General features: G+C 37.7%; 1 protein-coding gene across 1 annotated transcript in view; it reads left to right on the top strand.

Annotated features, from left to right (window-relative positions):
* The window catches only part of LOC123510936 (C-factor-like), a 43,600-nt gene that overhangs the window by 12,045 nt on the left and 10,383 nt on the right, over positions 1-21,172 (top strand). Inside the window, exons 3-4 of the mRNA XM_045266439.1 lie at positions 2,334-2,385; positions 7,597-7,787. Of these exons, the coding sequence (XP_045122374.1) occupies positions 2,334-2,385; positions 7,597-7,787 (243 nt within the window). The remainder of the gene's footprint in view (positions 1-2,333; positions 2,386-7,596; positions 7,788-21,172) is intronic.

Below are 21,172 nucleotides of genomic sequence, written 5' to 3' on the forward strand. Positions count from 1 at the left end.
AGAAAAGTGAGATGTGACAAAGATTGCGAACTACTCCAGGAAGACTTGGACAGAATATGGAAATGGAGCTGTACATGGCAAATGGAGTTCAACACGACAAAATGCAAGAAAATAGAGTTTGGCAAGAGTGAAAGAAGAATCAGGAGTATGTACAAGATAGGAAATGAAGACATAAAACCAGTCATGAAGAAAAAGACCTTGGGGTGACAATTACCAATGACCTATCGCCAGAGAGACATATAAACAAAATAATTGGAGAAGTATTGAACTTATTGAGGAACATAAGAGTGGCGTTCGTATATTTAGATGAAGAAATGATGAAGAAAATAATTACTGCAATGATAAGACCGAGGCTTGAATATGCAACAATACAGTGGGCTCGAACTTAAAGAAACACATAAGGAAACTAGAGAAAGTACAGAGGGCTGCAACAAAATGGTGCCTGACTTAAGAGATTTGACTTATGAAGACAGACTGAAAAGAATGCAACTTCCAACCCTGGAAAACAGAAGAAAGGGAGACCTGATAGCAATATACAGAGTGATGATTGGCATGGAAAAATGGATAGGGAAGATCTGTGTATGTGGAATGGAAGAATGTCGAGAGGGCATGGGAAAAAACTAAAATGGCCACTTATAGGAGAGATGTGAAAAAATATAGCTTCCCTCATAGAAGGGTGGAAGCATGGAATAGTTTAGACGTGGAAGTGGTCAACGCAAGGAATATTCATGATTTTAAGAAAAAGCTGGACATTAATAGATATGGAGACGGGACAACACGAGCATAGCTCTTTTCCCGTATGTTACAATTAGGTAAATACAATTAGGTAAATACACACACACACACACACACACACACACACACACACACACACACACACACACACACACACACACACTTAGTGATCATGTTTGTACATTAGAAATACAACTCCTTTAGAACATATGAACATGGATTAAAACTGTTAACTCCTCTCTACTGGGTTGATGAGAAAAAAAAAAAAAAAAATGGTTTAGTGTTACTCGTAGTATGAACAAGCTTAAGAGAATAAAACATTAAGCATGGAATTTATGGATAAAAAACAACAAAGAAGCAAAAAACAATGAACAATAACCTAGTAAGAAAGTGATATGTGAAATGAGAAAAGAACAGAAAACTTGAAACTTGAGCACAATGTAATATTCAAATGAAAAGATAATCTGAACTGTTTTTTAAATCATGGATTCCCAAGCTTTTCTCCATGATACTGTTTAGTTTTTTAAACTATTCAGTGTGACCACAAGTCAGTGTTTAAATATGTACACTTTATTGAACCTTGGTTACTGGACACCTCCCTTTTTGAACAAATTGGTTTTCAAACAAAATTTTTTAATTCATAATTGCTTTGGTTACCATACAGTAATTTGGTTTTAGAACAAAGTTACTTGTTTCAAATATGACAAGACAAAGCAAAACTTAACATGCCATTTATTACTAATTTCTACTTTCTAAAAATATTTTCATTAGTTTTATATATTTTGAAAAGACACAATGTAAGACATACATTCAATCTATGAAATATGTAAGTTAAAATGTGAATTGTTTAAGTGTTGGCTCCCTGCTTGATGAGGCAGCCTTCCTATCCATATTTTCAGCAAAGTGACAAGTCAACTCATGGGTTTTTAGTATACAAATGACAGTTGTGATGAGGGAATTAAGCCATGCTTTCCTTAACCTAACTCCATGACTGCCTCCCTATCCCCACTCCTTTCTTTCTACATTTCTCATACCCTATAAAGCATTCCTCATTAGCTCTTGAATAATTTAGAGACCAAAAGCACAACAATAAACTCACCCTCAGCTCCTCACCTGATGTGATCTGCTGATTGAATCAGAGGTGTGTTAACCCCTCTAGAATTTCTTTTAGATTGCTATACATCTGCTTTTAATTCATGTCTGATATATAATAATCCTTTCTTGCTTCAGACTCAAATGTCTTCTTTGCATCATAAATCATTCCCATTTACAGTGTTCTTTTACTCTCTTCCCAACACCTGGTCCATATGTGTCTTTCTCCAGGCTTACTTCTTCCATTTTTCAACATATCCAGAACATTGTATTATGTTTTGCCTTTTGGTTAAAATTGTTCTTAAAATATGTTCATTTTTACATATTAATTTTTCACCATATACATAGGGTTTTATATTTCTCAGGCACCAAAGTTTCATTATATTATATCTTTTTTTTTTTCTTCTCATGATCTAGGTCCATAAAATGGAACTGGTACCACACTGTAATTAAATGGTAATAAATTTTTCAAATATGAAAATATCTCATGCTCATTTTTTTTTCAGGAGCTTCAGCAACTCTCTAAGAGCCACAAAGAAGTTAATCTATTGAAGCTTGGTAAGTGTCATTTGATAAAAATGTATTAACTAGTTGGCATGCACCAACACTCTAAAAAGTACCATTATGGCCCTACACTAGAGGAAGTGCATGCATTCTGTTGTTGAGATGTGTTGATACTCATATTAAAAGCTTTGTACACTATCCACCAACACCATCCCTCTCTTGAGAATGTTGTTGTTGTTGTTGTTGTTGGTGGTGGTGGTGGTGTTAGGGCTGAAAAGATCTTTAGATCCTTATGACCCCTGGGGTAGTTCTATGTGGGTATCACAGACGTGGTAGCTGGCCGGTCTTCCTCAAGAAGGCACAGGTAAGGCGAAGGATAGCAGGTTGCTGGGAGGGGTGGATGCCTTAGGCCACCAGGAGGGTGGGCAAATCGAGTGTTGTGATGCCCAGAGTGGAGAGCTGGGAGCATAGTGCACTGTGGTGGGAATGGAAGAGTGGGCAGTGGAGCAGGAAATGTTCAATGGTCCCAGGGGTAGTCCTACATCAGGGAAAGATGGTTGGTGTTGCAGTCGAATGGTCCCACTTTGGCATAGCTGTAGGTGTCTGCATCCCGGTCAGCCCTTCTGCAGATTACCTCCCAGTCCCCCAGATGGAAGTGAGGCCCCTAGAGGCAATGTTGTTCTCTTACAAGGTCACAACGAGTGCTGAGCCGTTTTTTTCCTCAAGGAGGTACTTACCCAGGTCGGAGGCATAGAGGGCCTGGGAAATGCATGAGTTGGTAAACACCCTCGCCCCGGTGGTGGCACAGAGCAGGAAGGAAGCCTGTACCTTCTCTGGTTGATGGTGGTCGTTCTGGCTGGTGCGAGGCATTTTGTGGGATGCCCTGGGTGGAGAGGGAAGCACTCACTTGGTGGCAGTGGTGAGGAAGATTGGAGATGGAGAGATGGTGGTGTCCATTTGATCGTCATCATCAGTGATGGTAGCGGTGTGAAAGCACAGGAACTCTGTCTCCTTTCTTGAGAATCTTTGATTTAGTGTGGCTGCATGATGATGTGTCAACTCTGAGAGCGAGCAGACTGTAGCTCGTGAACTGGCAGTTACAGTAACATAATTCCAGTGAACCAAGAATGCCACCCTGCATTTCATAGAAATTCTGAAGGAATATTCTTGCTTATGGAATGTAAAAAAATAGAAAAAACAACGAATTCAAAGTGAAAAACATCAGAAATAAAAGTTTTGAAATAATTTTTAAAAATTTTGTTCACAGTAGCGCACATCCTCCCTCCATCTAAGCTGAGTGGTGACTGATGCCATGTACGTGTTACTGCATTAGTGTATTTTTTTATTTATTTATTTTTTTATGCAAGAGAGGAAGCTGGCCAAGACACAAATCTGTACTACAGCCTACACAAGAAATTGAATCCCTTTGTGTGATATTAATTTCTGTTGACATCACTGCCAGGAGAAAAGAGCACATTAGGCACAGGTTTCCTACTGCTAAACAAAGATGTAGTATTGTTGTTTGAGCTTTCCTCTTTTATTGGTATGGCTGTAGCTTCAGACCCTACTGTGGAGTTGGCTCCACTCAGGTTTAAGACTTAGATATATTTTGTACCTGATAACTTGCTCACCATCATGGGAATTGTAGTTCATCTATTCTCTTGGACAGTCATGCTTGGGACTTATTAAATGGTTAATTTATGATATTGGTTCACAAACAGTCATTATGATTCTGTCTCCACCAACTAGAATTAGTTTGTGATGCTTCCCTGACTAGTTGGGGTGCAGTAGTGGGGGATACCAAGACTGGGGTTCGCTGGGCTCATGAAGAACTAGATCATATTAATTGTTTGGAATTAAAGTCTTCCTAATGAGCATACAATCTTTGCTAGGATAACAGGGGATCTCATATCCATCTCTGTTGTAATAGTGTTACTGGAGGAGGTAGAAGACACCTGTGGAAATGATAATTACTCCCAGCGAGGTCTAATAGCACTGGTTCAGGGAGTGGTGTGAACTTACCATTAGAGCCAGCTGTGACCTTTGTGTCACAAGAAGCAAGGGAGCAGTCACAGTCTACCCTCAAAAAACAAATTTCTTTCTTCACACCAAACTAGATGCATCTAACTACTCATACATCATTCTTTATGCAAAAAAAAAGATAAATAAATAAAATAAATAAAATTTACCATCCTTGGAGTTCCCTTATAATTATTATCTATTTAACTTGTTTCCCCAGTGGGATTTTTTATCACAGTTTTTTGTTGCCCTTGGCCAGTCTTACATGAAGAAAAAGGCCTGGTTTGATTGGTGTGGCAATACAAAATGTAAGCTGTTGCCAGACACGTCAGAGTTTTTCTGTAGGTGGTGGCCTTAAAGCCCTTGCTGCTGCTCTGTTGCCATGCTCCTTGACATAACATACAACTTGTAGTTTGTGTAGCTGGATCTTTTTCGTCCTTCTGCTGTGAAGGTGAGGGTGTTGATGCGTTTTGTTATGATTGGATCGGATTGGATAGCGGCGGATAGCCTTTGCAATGTTCCTCTTCTTGTTGTTTATGTCTTTTGTTGTTGGTGATTTATTTATTTTTCCTGTTTTTCATAAGCAACTTTTATCTATTTTCTTCTTTTCTTTCCCTATCAATTTTGTGATCATGAAGTGGCTGTTACTTGTCACCGTCAGATGGCATTGAGTCAGGGTTCCAACTGATCAGCTGCATCACGGCCTCACATGTTAGATTGCTTTCATTTTTATGAAAATTAGTTTTTAAAGTAATAATCCTGGTAAGAATAACAATATCAGCAATAAAATAATGATGCATGCAGTTAGGGTGGGTAGAAGTACTAATTGTAAACTAGGTTAGTGAGCATCAGGGAGAAGATAAGCCTATGCAAGGCAATTTTTAGAGCCAAAATTTTGGGAAAAAGGTGCGTCCTATATGCCGCCAAATGTGGTAAGTGTTTTAACTCTAATGGTGAGATGTCTCTAGCTTTTGTTATTTTTGTTGATAAAAACTACAGAAGATGCTGTAGTATTTATGTACCAGCCTGATGTTCATACATCTATTGTTTCAAATCATCAATTTCTATATCTTTTTGATACAGGTTCAGTTCCTGGGTTTCTTCACTCTTATATGCCATTTCAACTAATTTTAAACTGTGATCCTATTGGAAAATTCCTTGCCTTACTTCTTGGTGATAAGAATACCTCAGCCTTCTTCACCTGTGTCTCTGAATATGGCAACTCTTTTGGGAGTTCGCTGTGGCTCACAAATGCCATACAAAACTTTACCATCTGGGAATCCAATCTGTAACCCAGCTTAGTGGATTTGTTGTTTACATCACAGCTATCCCTCTATTTAAGCCAACTATTAGTAGCATATGCACTACTGCTTCCTTACCCTAGGTAGTGTAGTGTCTAAATGGGTTTAAGTACTTAGGGTTATGGAGGCACAGGGATGTTAGTTAGTGTTACTGAGCACAGGTTGTGGGGACACCAGAGACTGAGGATGGAGAAAGACAGGCCAGGTTCTGCAGATTTTCATATATACTTAGTCTTTCACTTGTACAAACAGTATGTAATATAGTGAGGGTTTTACCCATATCACAACAGCTATAAACTCACACTGTCTCCTCTCATTCACAGCCCTGTCATCTCACCATCACTCACTAACCATCACTCATTTGCAGTCACCTTCTCACATCAATCTCCCTTGGGTCAAAGTGCCGCCTCGTGTAGGGGACTGTCACACAAACTTAGCTAATCCCTTGCTAACTCAAAGTATATGAAGGTACACTTCAGGTGAAGTCTTGAATTATCTTAAGTGTAAAGATGAACATGCATTGCAGAATTATCTATCTTATATATGTAATGTATTAGCACCATTAATATGTGTCAATCTCCTACTTCGTTATCAAGACTATCACTTGTCAAACCTAACCTTATTTGAGGTGTTTGCAAACATGCTTGAACAGTGAAATATATCTGATCCCTTACAGGTCTCAAGCATTAACATTGGCTTATCAGTAACCTCTTGTGATGTGGGTGACTGCCCTGTCCTCTCCTACATGTTTACTTGGAAGTAACACAAAGTTTTTTTGAGTTGTGGCAAAATTACAGAACAATCCTTATAGTACTGAGTTGGACCATTGTAATACAATCCATGCAGTAAAAATGGCTTGCAGTGTAATTATTGAGGTCCCAAAAGGCTCTACTTACTTAATAATGCTATTATTGCTTGACTTAATCTTTGGTATGCACTGGTGAGCAATATGAAAAACAAGGTTGTACATGTAGACAGGCTATTACAGTACTAAGTATTGGGAAGATATACCTGGGACCAGGTCAGAGGCTTTGACCAGTGGAAGAATGGAAATGGATACGGTCTTTGGTGAATGAAATGTGTCCTCTGGCAGAATTCTTCCTTGTAAGGATCTGGAAAGTAAAGTGAGAATAAGGGGAAAGGATAGAATTCTTTCTGGCAAGAGTCTGGAAATTATGATAAGAAAAAAGGGAAGAAGTAGTGTCTGGTTGGAAACCATAGTGACTGAGAACACATGTAAGAAGAGCAACATGTGTGATTGTGATGTTGAAGCAGTAGTAGTAATAAGTTTATTGGTCAAAGACAACTAGAAATGTTGATAGATGATAAAATAATGAGCAGATTACTATGTCTTACTTCTAGATAGTTAATTGTCAAATAGAGTATTTAATGGATATGTTACGGATGGATTTATTTAAGGGGCAGTGGGGGAAGTGATGGTAAACAAGGTAACATCTGAGTCTACTTAAAAGAGGAAGATCAGAGAGCAGCTAACTGCCTAACTTTTCACTGCTTCTGTCTACTTGGCAAACTCTACAGTCACCTGCATGTCTATTCATTGGTTTTCATCCTCTTTATTAGTATTTGCTACAATCTTAATTTTATTACAGCCAGAAAGAACAAGCACCTGGTATCTGGCATCAACATGTTAATATGAAGAAAAAAAAAAAGATATTAAACAATTTAATGTAAACATGCAACTTTTTAAGCTTTTGAACTTGAATCAAGGCACCAAAACACTAAAGCCATGTTATTCAGATGTAAAAGACCTAATAACTCTGTCTTGCAGTGCTGAAAGAAAGTTCAAAACAACCTTTAAAAAGCATTCCTATTACAAACACTGCAGTAGCTTTCTCATTCACTTCATTATTTTAGATTTCCTGTTAGACTCAGTCTGGATTTAGTAAAGATATTTATGATGACCTTGATATTGATTGTGTTTCAGATGTAGCAGATGAGGGAAGCTATGCTGCAATGGTGAGGAGTGTGAGTGAGATGGTGGGTGACCAGGGTCTCAACCTGCTCATCAACAATGCTGGTGTAGCTCCAAAGTCTACCCGCATCACTCAAGTGAAGTGGCAACAGATGGTGGATACGTTCCTTGTCAACTCTGTAGCACCAGTTATGCTTTCTAAGGTACTCATTGCTCATATGCTTAGAATGTAAAATATATTGATTGTGAGGTAAAAGGTATGCTCTACCTCTGGGTCACAATCTACCTGCTCATCTTTGTAGTATATCTGATTCTAGATAATGTTGCATATTTAAGGACATTTTTTATACATCACTTTGCAGTATCATATATTTTCATAATATGTAGAGTAACATTATAACATTGTATTCTTTGTAGCTTTAATGAAAGAAAACCATTTTAAGGTTGGAAAGTGTAATTGTTTCTGCATTGGCAAATATGTAATGATTCATAAGTGATTTTTTTTTCAACAATCTCAGCCGTCATTGTAAGGTTGATGAAAAGTATTTCTCTGACATTTATGATGAGTAGGCATAAGCATAGGAATTACAAACAGACTCAATTTTTTTTTTTTTTTTCTATGAAATCTGACATAAAACACTTTCAGAATATTACACTGATTATAAACAAAGCATGCAATCACAACTTGGCACTATGACATTGGGTTTCTACTACAAAATAAGATATTTACCTCTGTCACCTTCCTGCTTGTCTTTGAGTGGTGTCATTTAAGTTATGAGTGTTACCTGGAGGCGATACTGTACGGGGGCTGGATTCTCTAAGGAGTTACGAATCTCATAAGTGCTTAAGAAATGTATATGCTAAGAGCAATTTAGTGAAATCTATGAACTTACGTACCTCAGATGTTAGGAACTTTCTCAGTACCTATGAACATCTTTTCTCTACAACACAAACCCAGAGATGTAAACAATGATGAAGCCAGAGGTCATAAAACGTACTGTAGATTGAAATATGGAGCTACAGGTGACATTAACACATGACAGTGGCCAGTGGTGTAGTGAGAGATAAATTTGCATGGGGTGAAACTTGAAAATGCTGCCCCTGAAAATAATGAAAATGTGAGATTAGGTATAATTTACTTGTTTATTATGCATATATATATATATATATATATATATATATATATATATATATATATATATATATATATATATATATATTATACTTACATGAACTTTAAATCAATATTTTCATGCCTTTAATTTTGCAAAGTCTAAAGTGACAGTCTGAACATTAGTGTTCTCAGTAGCCTCACTTGTACCATCCCTGAGAAATGTGCCACCTGGGTCATTCGTCTCACTGGCCTCCCAGTCACTATGCTGGTGACAGTGGCCTGAGAATGGATGAAAGACTATACAGTCATATCTCAAGATATGAGTTTAATTTGTTCCGTGATGGAGTTCGTGTCTCAAATTGCCTGTATCTCAAAACAATTTTCCTCATTGAAATGCACTGAAATCCCATTAATTTGTTCCAGCCTCCCGAAAAGAGCACCCCAATTTTTTTTACATGTTTTTAGGTAAGAAAAAGATATGTATAAATAACAATTATTGAATGGAAACATGATAAAAAATAATGAAAGAAAAATAGATAGATAAGCCAGTTTTATTAAGTATGTTTATCTTGGAGGGATACATTCCATGGGACATTATCCTTCAGCATCTTACTCCCCCATCCTCACTTTTCAAGTATCTCTAGTTCTTTAGTAAATACCAAGTTCAATTGTGATGGCTCTTCATTTCCTCTATACCATGTGCTATCCTTCACCCATTGATTGAGTTAGGATATCGTCTACTGCTAGATTCAGTAATTTGTCCCCAAGATGTTTCTCCTCCCTCAGTTGTCAGGTCTTTCAAAAATATCTCTGCAATTAAAGTCACCCATCACTTATGTTTTTACTCTTTTCAATTAGTCTCTGTAAACATTTTCTGGTATCATTAAGCATGTTCTCCATATTCTTAATTTCCCCATGAGTTTGTTCTGGGTGGGACATAAACAATGGCAAAGTTCTTTTTTTCTTTCTCCTTGAGTTCTTACTTATGCTTTCAGCACTTCAGCACTCCCTTTCCCATAAGTTATTTCATCCACCTGCAGCTCTTTCTTTACAAGTAACATCACTCCTCCTCCCTTTTTTGTTTCTCTATTCTTCTTCCATATATTGTAACTATTTTTTCCCCAATATCCAATACTTCAAGTCCTCCATACAGTTTTGTCTCAGTTAATCCCATGATGTCAGGCTTGTTATATCTTAAATTATCATTCAAGTCTATTTTTCTTTTTGTCTTTAAAATATTATTTACATTTGTGTATGTGACTTTTACTACTCTTCCTCTTTTACAGTGATACTTATTTCCCTTTTGTTCTCCTTCCTTGTGTACCACTTCCTCAGTCTCATGTCTTTGACCTTCCAGTAGTAGGTCGTCCTCTCCTCTGCTGTTCTGTTTAAGTTTTTTCTTTGACTGTTTCCCATAGCTGCCTGAGTTTAGCTCTTTCCTCATCATTTAAATTGTGTCTTAACGATACATTTTTATACTTTTCTTTCCTTCCCAGCCTCCATGATCCTGCCAATATTTCCTCAGCGCCTGCTTGTGATCTTCTTCTAATCTTTAACGGATTTGTTTTTCTCTCCTCGTATTTCCCTACTCTATGATTTCTTCAGTTTCTTCACTCAATCTCTTGCCATCCTCTTCATCATCCTTACCTCCATCACTACTTTTTCTGTCTGCTTTGTCTCAGTATTCTTCTCTTTTTGTGTCTAATTGGCATAACTTTTTCCTTTAATCCAAAGATGACAACGCTTTTTTCTTTTCCACAGTATCCCGAACCAAATTTTCCTTTTGCTTAATTACCTTTACTATCACTTTGGCAACCTCCTGTTCCCTTTTCTTGGCTGATTCTTCTATAATACTTTTAAAAATTAACTTCCTGTTGATCCTGGTCCATCTTCTAATGATTTTGCTTTTCACTTATTTTCCACACTTGATCTTCATTTTCTTCCATTTTCTTTTCACTTGCACAAACTTTGTTCTTCAGGTCATCATAGTTTTTCTTTAGCACTTCTGTGTTTGCCTTCATGATCTCATTCTCCTTTATGTTTTTTAGGCTAGCCACTAGTTCTTTTACTTGATCCTCCAGGTGTATGACCCTCTTCCTCAATAGACTCTCTCTGGTGTTTCAGTCATCAAACCTGTCTTCCAGTCTGAAGCCTGAGAAATAATATTTAGGAAATTCAAATCTACCACTAGTTGTAAATAAAAACTCCTCGCTTTCATCCATTTTCTATCTCACTTTGTTTCTTGCTTCTTTTTCCATGTTACTAACATTTTAACCCTGCCACCTAGATGGGACACCACTAAAACATAGCTCTTACTTTTAGTTAACAATCTAAGTAAAAGATATTCTTGGTGGCTTGAAATAATATCAGAGCGTGGTGTGGACGTCTGTCTCGTATGATCTTGATTTTGTGTGTGTGTGTGTGTGTGTGTACACAATTTACCTAGTTGTATTGTACAGGGTTCAAGCAGGGCTTATAGTGTTCTGTCTCCATATCTCCACTTATCTAATTTTTCTTTAAGGCTATATATATTTTATGTGCTGTAACAACTTCATTCAATGCATTCCACTTTTTCAAGGTTTTTCCACCATTCTATGTGGAAAACTGTATTTTCCAATATCTTTCACACACTGCCTCATCCTGCTTTTCTTTACATGACCTCTTGTCCTTCCATCTTCTTCTGCCAACAGCACTAGGTCTTCCTTGTCTATCTTTTCAATGCCATTGACTATCTTGTACATTGTAATTAGATGTTCTTGTTCTCTCTATTTTGTAAGGTTGGTAGTTCCATTTCCTTTAGCTGCTCTTCATTAGTTCCAGCACTATCTGTGTAGCAGTCTTCTGTATCCATTCTAATCTTCATATATCTTTTATAGAACTCAGAGACCACACCATAGCTTCATATTCCAGCTTTGGACGTATCATGCTTGTGATGATTTTTTCATCATATCTTTATCCATAGATTGAAATGCCACTCTTATAATAGTCATCATTTTATATGATACACCAAATATCTTGCTTATATGCTTTTCAGGGTTCAGATTTTCCTGTATAAGCGCTCCCAGATCTTTTCCTGTTTAGTCTTCAAAAGAAGACTGGTATGGGACATACCAGTCTTCTTTACTCTTTCTTAGTTCCATTATGTGACATTTCTTGGCATTGAACTCCAATTTCCACTTCTTACTCCACTCATAGATCTTGTTTATATCATCTTGGAAGAGCAAACAGTCCTCCTGGGTTTTGATAACTCTTAGTAGCTTTGCATCATCAACAAATAGATTAATGTAACTGTTTATCCCATTGTGAATGTCATTTACATAAATCTGAAACATAATGGGGGTTAACACTGATCCTTGTGGCACTCTGCTTGTTATTTTACCCCAAGATGAGTATATATCTCTGATCATGGTTCTTTTCTTCAAATATACCCTTGTCCATTCTAACAAAGTTCCTCGCAGTCCTCCTATGTTCTCTAGTTTCCATAGTAGTCTTCCATGAGAGACTTTATCAAAAGCCTTTTTTATGTCCAGGTATTCTGTGTCCACTCATCTATCTCAGTTATCCAGTCCTTCTATTACCCTTGAGTAGAAGCTTAATAAATTTGACACACATAACTGTCCTGTCCTGAACCCAAATTGTCTGTTTGTTATGACTTGTTCTTCTTCCGGATTTTCAACCCATTTTTCCTTGATGATTATTTCACATAACTTTCCCATAATGCTTGTAAGTGACACCAGTTTAATTTAATGGCTCAGTTGCCTTTCCTCCTTTAAATATCGGTATTATGTTGGCTCTTTTCCATTCTAGTGGAACTTTCCCTTCATTTAGTAAACTTGTAATTATATCGCATATATATTCTTTTACCACCCAACCTGAGACGCCATCTGACCACATTGCTTTTCTGACATCCAAATTATCCAGTAATCCTCTAATATCCACTCTGTGTACTGTGATTTCCTGTAATCCTTGGCTATAGTCCTATTTGGTTCTGTAAAATCATCTTCTACGGTGAACACTATTTTGAAGCTCTCATTCATTATTTCATACATTTCCTTTTCTGATTGGTATGTCCTCCCTTCTTTAATTATTTTTTTTATTGTTTCCTTGTTTTTCATTTTGCATTTATAAATTTGTAGAAAAGCTTGGGTTCATCTTTGCTATTACTCACCACATCTTTCTCAGAGTTTCTTTCTTCCTCTCTCTTTACTCTAATATATTCATTTCTTGCATCCTTATATTGCTGTCTGTTATTGTCATTTCTGTGCTTTATGAGTTTCTTCCAAGCTTTATTTTTTACCTTTTTCACGTCTGTGCATCTAACATTGTACCATGCGCAGTTTTTTTTAATATTAAAAGGTACATATTTTTTACTCCATTATATTTCTGTAAGAATATTTCATACTTTCCTTGTACATATTGTCCTTTCGCACATAATATTTCTCCATTCATTGTCAGCAAAAAAGTTCCTTAATTTTTCAAAATCCACTCTTGCATAATTTAATCTCTTTTTTGTAGTCCTCTGTGTAAGTTATCCCATTGTCCTCCTGTGTTTCCAGCTCTGATGTCACATAATCACTTCTTTCCATTGGACTGAGGTATTGTATGCTGGGAGGGGCTCTGGCTTCTTTGTGAATACTAGGTCAAGTAAGGATGGTTCTTCTCCCCTGTACCTTGTTGACTCCTCCACCCACTGGTCCATTGTATTTACCATAGTCAACTGTAACAATTCTTTGCTCCACTGTCAAGCATTGTTTATTACTTCCATCTCTCTCCAGTTTTTCTGTTTTTTTTTTTTACAGTTAAAGTCTCCAACTAAAAGTATTCTTCTATCTCTTCTCAACATATTATCTAAGCACTTAACTACCTCTCTTTGTTTATCTTTGTTCCTCAGTTCCCCATGTAATATTTGTCTTAGATGGCACATTTGTAACTATGATTTTTCTTTTTTTTTAATTCTTCTGTTTTGATTGTTACTCCCATTACTTTTACCTTGCCCTCACCATATTTTGAGAGAGAGTGTGTGTGTGTGTATTTACCTAGTTGTATTTACCTAGTTGTAGTTTTACAGGGCCTGGGCTTTATGCTCGTGTGGTCCCGTCTCCATATCTACACTTATCCAATTTTTCTTTAAAACTATGTACACTCTTTGCTGATACCACTTCCTCACTCAAACTGTTCCAAGTCTCAACACATCTTTGGAAACTAAATTTTTAACATCTCTCAGACATCGTCCCTTCCTTAGTTTCTTACTATGCGATCTTGTGCTTCTAAAGTCATATTCTTCTCTCAGGATCAGTTTCTCATTATCCACTTCATCCATTCCGTTAATCAATTTATAAACTTGTATCAGATCCCCTCTCTCTCTCTGCTCCAAGGTTGGTAGATCCATTGCCTTTAGTCTCTCCTCATATGCCATCCCTTTAAATTCTGGAACCATTCTTGTAGCCATTTTTGTAGTCTCTCTAATTTTCTTATGTGTTTCTTTTATGGGAGTCCACACAACTCCTGCATATTCCAATCTAGGTCTTATTTTAGTACTTATCAATTTCTTCATCATTTCCTTGTCCATATAGTGAAATGCTACTCCAATATTCCTTAGCAAATTATACGTCTCTCTGAAAATTCTATCAATATGGCTAATCGGTTGATTATTTTCTTCCATTGTCACTCCCAAGTCCTTTTCCTTTTTTACTTTTTCTAGTTCTACTCCATCTCCCATCTTATAGATTCCCACTGGTCGTCTTTCACTTTTTCCCATTTCCATGACATGGCTTTTGTCCACATTGAATTCCATCTCCCATTTTTTGCTCCATTTCCAGATCTTGTTTAAGTCTTCCTGTAGTATTTCACAATCCTCTTTTTGTTTAATGACTCTGCACAGTTTCGCATCGTCCGCAAACAGATTTATGTAGCTGTTCACTCCCTCTGGCATGTCATTTATATATACGAGAAAAAGTATTGGTGCCAATACTGCCCCTGTGGCACTCCGCTGTCTACTGTTCTCCACTTGACTTCATATCTTTAACTATCGTCCTTATTTCTCTCCCCCTTAAGTAATTCTTCATCCATCTCAATGTGCTTCCTTTTAAGTGTGTGTGTGTGTGTGTGTGTGTGTGTGTGTTTACCTAGTTGTAGTTTTACAGGGCTTGGGCTTTACGCTTGTGTGGCCCCGTCTCTATATCTACGCTTATCTAACTTTTCTTTAAAACTGTGCACACTTGTTGCTGACACCATTTCTTCACTCAAACTGTTCCACGTCTCAACACATCTTTGTGGGAAACTATATTTTTTAACATCTCTCAGACATCTTCCCTTCCTCAGTTTTTTACTATGCGATCTTGTGCTTTGAATGTCATATTCCTCTCTCAGGATCAGTTTCTCATTATCTACTTGATCCATTCTATTCATCAATTTATAAACTTGTATCAGATCCCCTCTCTCCCTTCTCTGTTCCAGGGTTGATAGATCCATAGCCTTTAGTCTCTCCTCATATGTCATCCCTTCAAGTTCTGGAACCATTCTTGTAGCAATTTTTTGTAGTCTCTCCAACTTCCTTATGTGTTTCTTTTTATGGGGGTCCACACAACTCCTGTATTTTCCAATCTGGGTCTTATTATAGTAGTTATCAATTTCTTCATCGTTTCTTTGTGTGTGTTTCACTGTTTGATCTGCTGCAGTCTTTGACGAGACAGCCAGACGTTACCCTACAGAGCGAGCTCAGAGCTCATTATTTCCGATCTTCGGATAGGCCTGAGACCAGGCACATACCACACACCGGGACAACAAGGTCACAACTCCTCGATTAACATCCCGTACCTACTCACTGCTAGGTGAACAGGGGCTACACGTGAAAGGAGACACACCCAAATACTGTATCTCCACCCGGCCAGGGAATCGAACCCCGGTCCTCTGGCTTGTGAAGCCAGCGCTCTAACCACTGAGCTACCGGGCCTGTGTGTGTGTGTGTGTATTTACCTAGTTGTATTTACCTAGTTGTAGTTTTACAGGGCCTGGGCTTTATGCTCGTGTGGCCCTGTCTCCATATCTACACTTATCCAATCTTACCTTAAAAGTGTGCACACTCGTTGCAGACACTACTTCTTCATCTAAACTGTTCCACGTCTCAATACATCTCTGGAAACTATATTTTTAATATCTCTCAGACATCTTCCTTTCTCAGCTTTTTACTATGCGATCTTGTGCTTGGATGTCATATTCTTCTCTCAGGATCAGTTTCTCATTATCCACTTGGTCCATTCCGTTGATCAATTTATAGACTTGTATCAGGTCTCCTCTCTCCTTCTTTGTTCCAAGGTTGGTAGATCCATAGCCTTTAGTCTCTCCTCATATGTCATCCCTTCAAGTTCTGGGACCATTCTTGTAGCCATTTTTTGTAGCCTCTCCAATTTCCTTATGTGTTTCTTTTTATGAGGGGTCCACACTACTCCTGCATATTCCAATCTGGGTCTTATTATAGTATTTATCAATTTCTTCATCATTTCTTTGTCCATGTAGTGAAATGCTACTCCAATATTCCTCAGCAAATTATATGTTTCTCTAAAATTCTATCAATATGGCTTACTGGTTGATTGTTTTCTTCCATCGTCACTCCTAAGTCCTTTTCCTTTTTACTTTCTCCAGTTCTACTCCATCTCCCATCTTATAGATTCCCACAGGTCGTCTTTCACTCTTTCCCATTTCCATGACATGGCTTTTGTTCACATTGAATTCCATTTCCACTTCTTACTCCATTCCCAGATCTTATTTAGGTCTTCTTGCAGTATTTCACAATCCTCCTTTTGCTTTATAACTCTGCACAGTTTCGTATCATCCATAAACAAATTTATGTAGCTGTTCACTCCTTCTGGCATGTCGTTAATATAAATGAGGAAAAGTATTGGTGCCAATACTGACCCCTGTGGCACTCCGCTTTCTACTGCTCTCCACTTGGACTTCATATCTTTAACTACTGTCCTTATTTCTCTCCCCCTCAAATAATTTTCTATCCATCTCAATGTGCTTCCTTTTAAGCCACCCTTCTCCTCTAACTTCCACAGTAATCTTGCGTGTGGCACTTTGTCAAATGCCTTTTTTAAATCCAAATAGATGCAGTCAACCCATCCTCTCTCTCTTGTACTCTATCAACTATTCTAGAATAGAAACTCAATAAATTAGTTACACAAGACCGTCCTTTTCTAAAACCAAATTGGCTATTTGATATTAATTTGTTGTCTTCAAGGAACTCGATCCATTGTTTCTTTATTATTCTTTCACACATCTTGCATATTACACTAGTTAGTGATACCGGTCTGTAATTTAAAGGTTCTTCTTTCCTTCTGCTCTTATATATGGGAACCACCTCAGCTCTTTTCCATTCTACTGGCACTGTTCCATTTTCTATTGAGCATTTTATGATGTTGTATATAGGACTTGCTAGTTCTTCCTACATTCTTTCAGTATTCTGCCTGAGACTTCATCTGGTCCCATTGCCTTCTCTTCATCCAGTTCCTTCATTAACTCTTTTATTTCAAGCTTGGTTACTTTAATCTCTTTCATATAGATTGTCTCTCTATTACCCTGTGGCCTCTCAAATTTGGATTCTTTAGTAAAGACCTCCTGGAATTTTTATTTAATAGTTCTGCCATACTTTTGGGTCTTCCACCATCCCGTTCTCTCCTTTTAACCTTTCTATTGTTTCTTTTGCCTAATTTTTCCATTTATGAATCTATAGAACAATTTTGGTTGCTCCTTACATTTTTCGACAATATCTTTTTCAAGTTCTTTTCCTCTTCCTTCCTCACCTTAACATATTCATTTCTCGCTGCCTTGAAGTTTTCCTTGTTTGTTGGATTCTATTTCTCCTCCACCTTTTCCATGCTCCATCTCTTTTCTCCTTTGCCCTAGCACACCTTGCATTAAATCAATCTTTCTTTCCTTCTTCTTTTGGTCTATATTTTGGGACATATTCCCTGACTCCTGTTTTGTATATTTCCAAAAATAAGTTATATTTGTCTTGCATTGTCTCTGAGTTTTCCATCTCCTCCCAGTCTACGTTTTTAAAATAGTTCTTGAGATTTTCAATATCGGCCTTTCTGTAATTTATTCGGTCTCCTTTGTATGAATCGTCTCCATCTTCCTTTTTTTCTTCTATATCTATTTCTAATATTGCATGGTCACTCTTTCCCAATGGGCACTTCTATCTTATATCGTCATTCATTTGTATACCCCTTGTAAAAACTAGGTCCAATCTCGCCAGCTTGTCGTTTCCTTTGAATCTTGTGCATTCCTTTACTCTCTGGTCCATCATATTGTCTATCATTAGGTTTAAGAATCTTTCTCCCCAGGCTTCTTCCCCCATACCACTTTCATAATTTTCCCAGTCCACTTCTTTACAGTTGAAATCTTCTACTAATGTGTGTGTGTGTGTGTGTGTGTGTGTGTGTGTGTGTGTGTGTGTGTGTATTTACCTAATTGTATTTACCTAATTGTAACATACGGGAAAAGAGCTATGCTCGTGTTGTCCCGTCTCCATATCTATTAATGTCCAGCTTTTTCTTAAAATCATGAATATTCCTTGCGTTGACCACTTCCACGTCTAAACTATTCCATGCTTCCACCCTTCTATGAGGGAAGCTATATTTTTTCACATCTCTCCTATAAGTGGCCATTTTTAGTTTTTTCCCATGCCCTCTCGACATTCTTTCATTCCACATACACAGATCTTCCCTATCCATTTTTCCATGCCAATCATCACTCTGTATATTGCTATCAGGTCTCCCCTTTCTCTTCTGTTTTCCAGGGTCGGAAGTTGCATTCTTTTCAGTCTGTCTTCATAAGTCAAATCTCTTAAGTCAGGCACCATTTTTGTTGCAGCCCTCTGTACTTTCTCTAGTTTCCTTATGTGTTTCTTTAAGTTCGGAGCCCACTGTATTGTTGCATATTCAAGCCTCGGTCTTATCATTGCAGTAATTATTTTCTTCATCATTTCTTCATCTAAATATACGAACGCCACTCTTATGTTCCTCAATAAGTTCAATACTTCTCCAATTATTTTGTTTATATGTCTCTCTGGCGATAGGTCATTGGTAATTGTCACCCCAAGGTCTTTTTCTTCATGACTGGTTTTATGTCTTCATTTCCTATCTTGTACATACTCCTGATTCTTCTTTCACTCTTGCCAAACTCTATTTTCTTGCATTTTGTCGTGTTGAACTCCATTTGCCATGTACAGCTCCATTTCCATATTCTGTCCAAGTCTTCCTGGAGTAGTTCGCAATCTTTGTCACATCTCACTTTTCTTAACAATTTTGCATCGTCTGCAAATAGGCTCACATAACTGGACACCCCATCCACCATGTCATTTATGTAGACCGCGAACATTACTGGTGCCAACACTGATCCCTGTGGAACTCCACTCTCCACCAAGCCCCATTCTGATGGTCTGTCCTTAATTATTGTTCTCATTTCTCTTCCTACCAAAAGTCTTCCATCCATTTTAGTAAACTGCCATGCACTCCTCCTACCATTTCAAGTTTCCAGATCAGTCTCCGGTGTGGTACCTTATCAAAGGCCTTTTTTAAATCCAGATATATTCCATCAGCCCAACCATCTCTTTCCTGTATTACATCTATCACCCTCGAATAGTAACATATCAGGTTTGTCGTGCATGAACGCCCTTTTCTAAAACCAAATTGACACTCACAAAGTATGTCATTTTTCTCCAAGAAGTCTGTCCATCTATTCTTCACCACCCTCTCACACATCTTAGCTACCACACTTGTAAGTGACACTGGTCTATAGTTCAATGGGTCTCTCTTGTTACCTGATTTATAGATTGGGACAATGTTAGCTCTTTTCCAGTCTTGGGGCACTACACCTTCCCTTAATGAGGCATCAATTACTTCACAAACTTTTTCTGCCAGTTGCTCCTGCATTCTCTTAAAATCCATCCTGATACCCCATCAGGTCCCACAGCTTTTCTCACTTCTAAACTCCCCATCATATTCTTGATCTCCTCCACAGTTACTTGAAACTCCTTCATAATCCCTTTCTGTTCCATTACCAGTGGTTTGTCAAAAGCAGTCTCCTTTGTGAATACCTTCCGAAAGCATCCATTCATAGCCTCTGCCATTTCCTGGGATCTTCACTGCATACTCCATTTACTTCTAAACTTTCAATACTTTCTCTATTTTTGATGTTGTTGTTCACATGTCTGTAAAAAGCCTTGGTTGGTCTTTACATTTATCAATTATATCCTTTTCTTGTTTCTTTCTTTCTTCTTCTAATCAACACATATTCATTTCTTGCTCTTTTGTAACTTTCCCACTGCTTAATCCGTCTTTTCCTTCTCCACCTCTTCCATGCATCCTCTTTTCTTGTTCTAGCCTTTTCACATCTATCGTTAAACCAGTCCTGCTTTCCAACTTCTCTATGTTGTCTTATTGGTACAAATTTTTCTCACCTTCTTTGTATATTTTTATAAATTCCTTCCACTTTTCATTTGCTCCTTAGCACTCTTGAATTTCATCCAATTTGTCTCTTGAAAGAATTTCTTTAGGTTTCCAAAATCTGTCTTGGCATAATTCCATCTTCCCACTTTATATTCTTCATTTCTTCTAGATTTCTCTTCATCTATCACCTTGAACTCCAAAACTGCATGATCACTCTTTGCTAAAGGGCACTCCACCCTCATCTCCTCAATGACCATTGGCTCTGTACTAAAGACCAAGTCCAGTCTTGACGATGCTCCTCTCCTCCAAACCTAGTATCTTCTTTGACCCACTGAGTTAACACATTTTCCATTGCCAGTGTCAATAGTGTATTTCCCATGTTGTCTCTGATCCTTCCATTGACCAGTCCTCCCAACACACCTCTTTACAATTAAAATCTCCCATCATTATAGTTCGTTCACAGCCACCCAACATTTCTTCCAGACATGTTCCTGTATCACTTATCATTTCTTCATATTCCTGTACTGACCATGCATTTGTCTTAGGTGGTACGTACACCACTATGTAGTGCCTCTTTTTCCTTCATTAGTTTCTGCTCTGATCTTTAGCACTTCTGCCTTTCCCATACCTTCTTTCACTTGATCCACCTTTATATCTTTTTTAACCAGCAACATCACTCCTCCTCCCATCTTACCTACTCTATTTCTTTTCCAAACATTATATTTCCCTTCTCCAACCATCATCAGGTCTTCTCCTCTCTCAGTTTTGTTTCAGTAAGACCCACAATATCTGGGTTCTTGTCCCTCAAGTAATCGTTGAGTTCTAAAATCCCGATATCACTCCATTTATGTTGGAATACATTACATTCCGCTCATACGTAAGTTTCTTTAGTCCTTTCTTGCTGTACTTTTCTGGGTTATGAACCACTTCCTCAGTCTCATATCCAAGATTCTCCAGAAAAACTCTTTCTTCTCCTCTTCTGTCCTCTCTTCATTTTTTTCAAAGCCTCCTTTCTCAACTCATT

The sequence above is a fragment of the Portunus trituberculatus genome, chromosome 30 (genome assembly GCF_017591435.1).
Source record: "Portunus trituberculatus isolate SZX2019 chromosome 30, ASM1759143v1, whole genome shotgun sequence".
NCBI lineage: Eukaryota > Metazoa > Arthropoda > Malacostraca > Decapoda > Portunidae > Portunus > Portunus trituberculatus.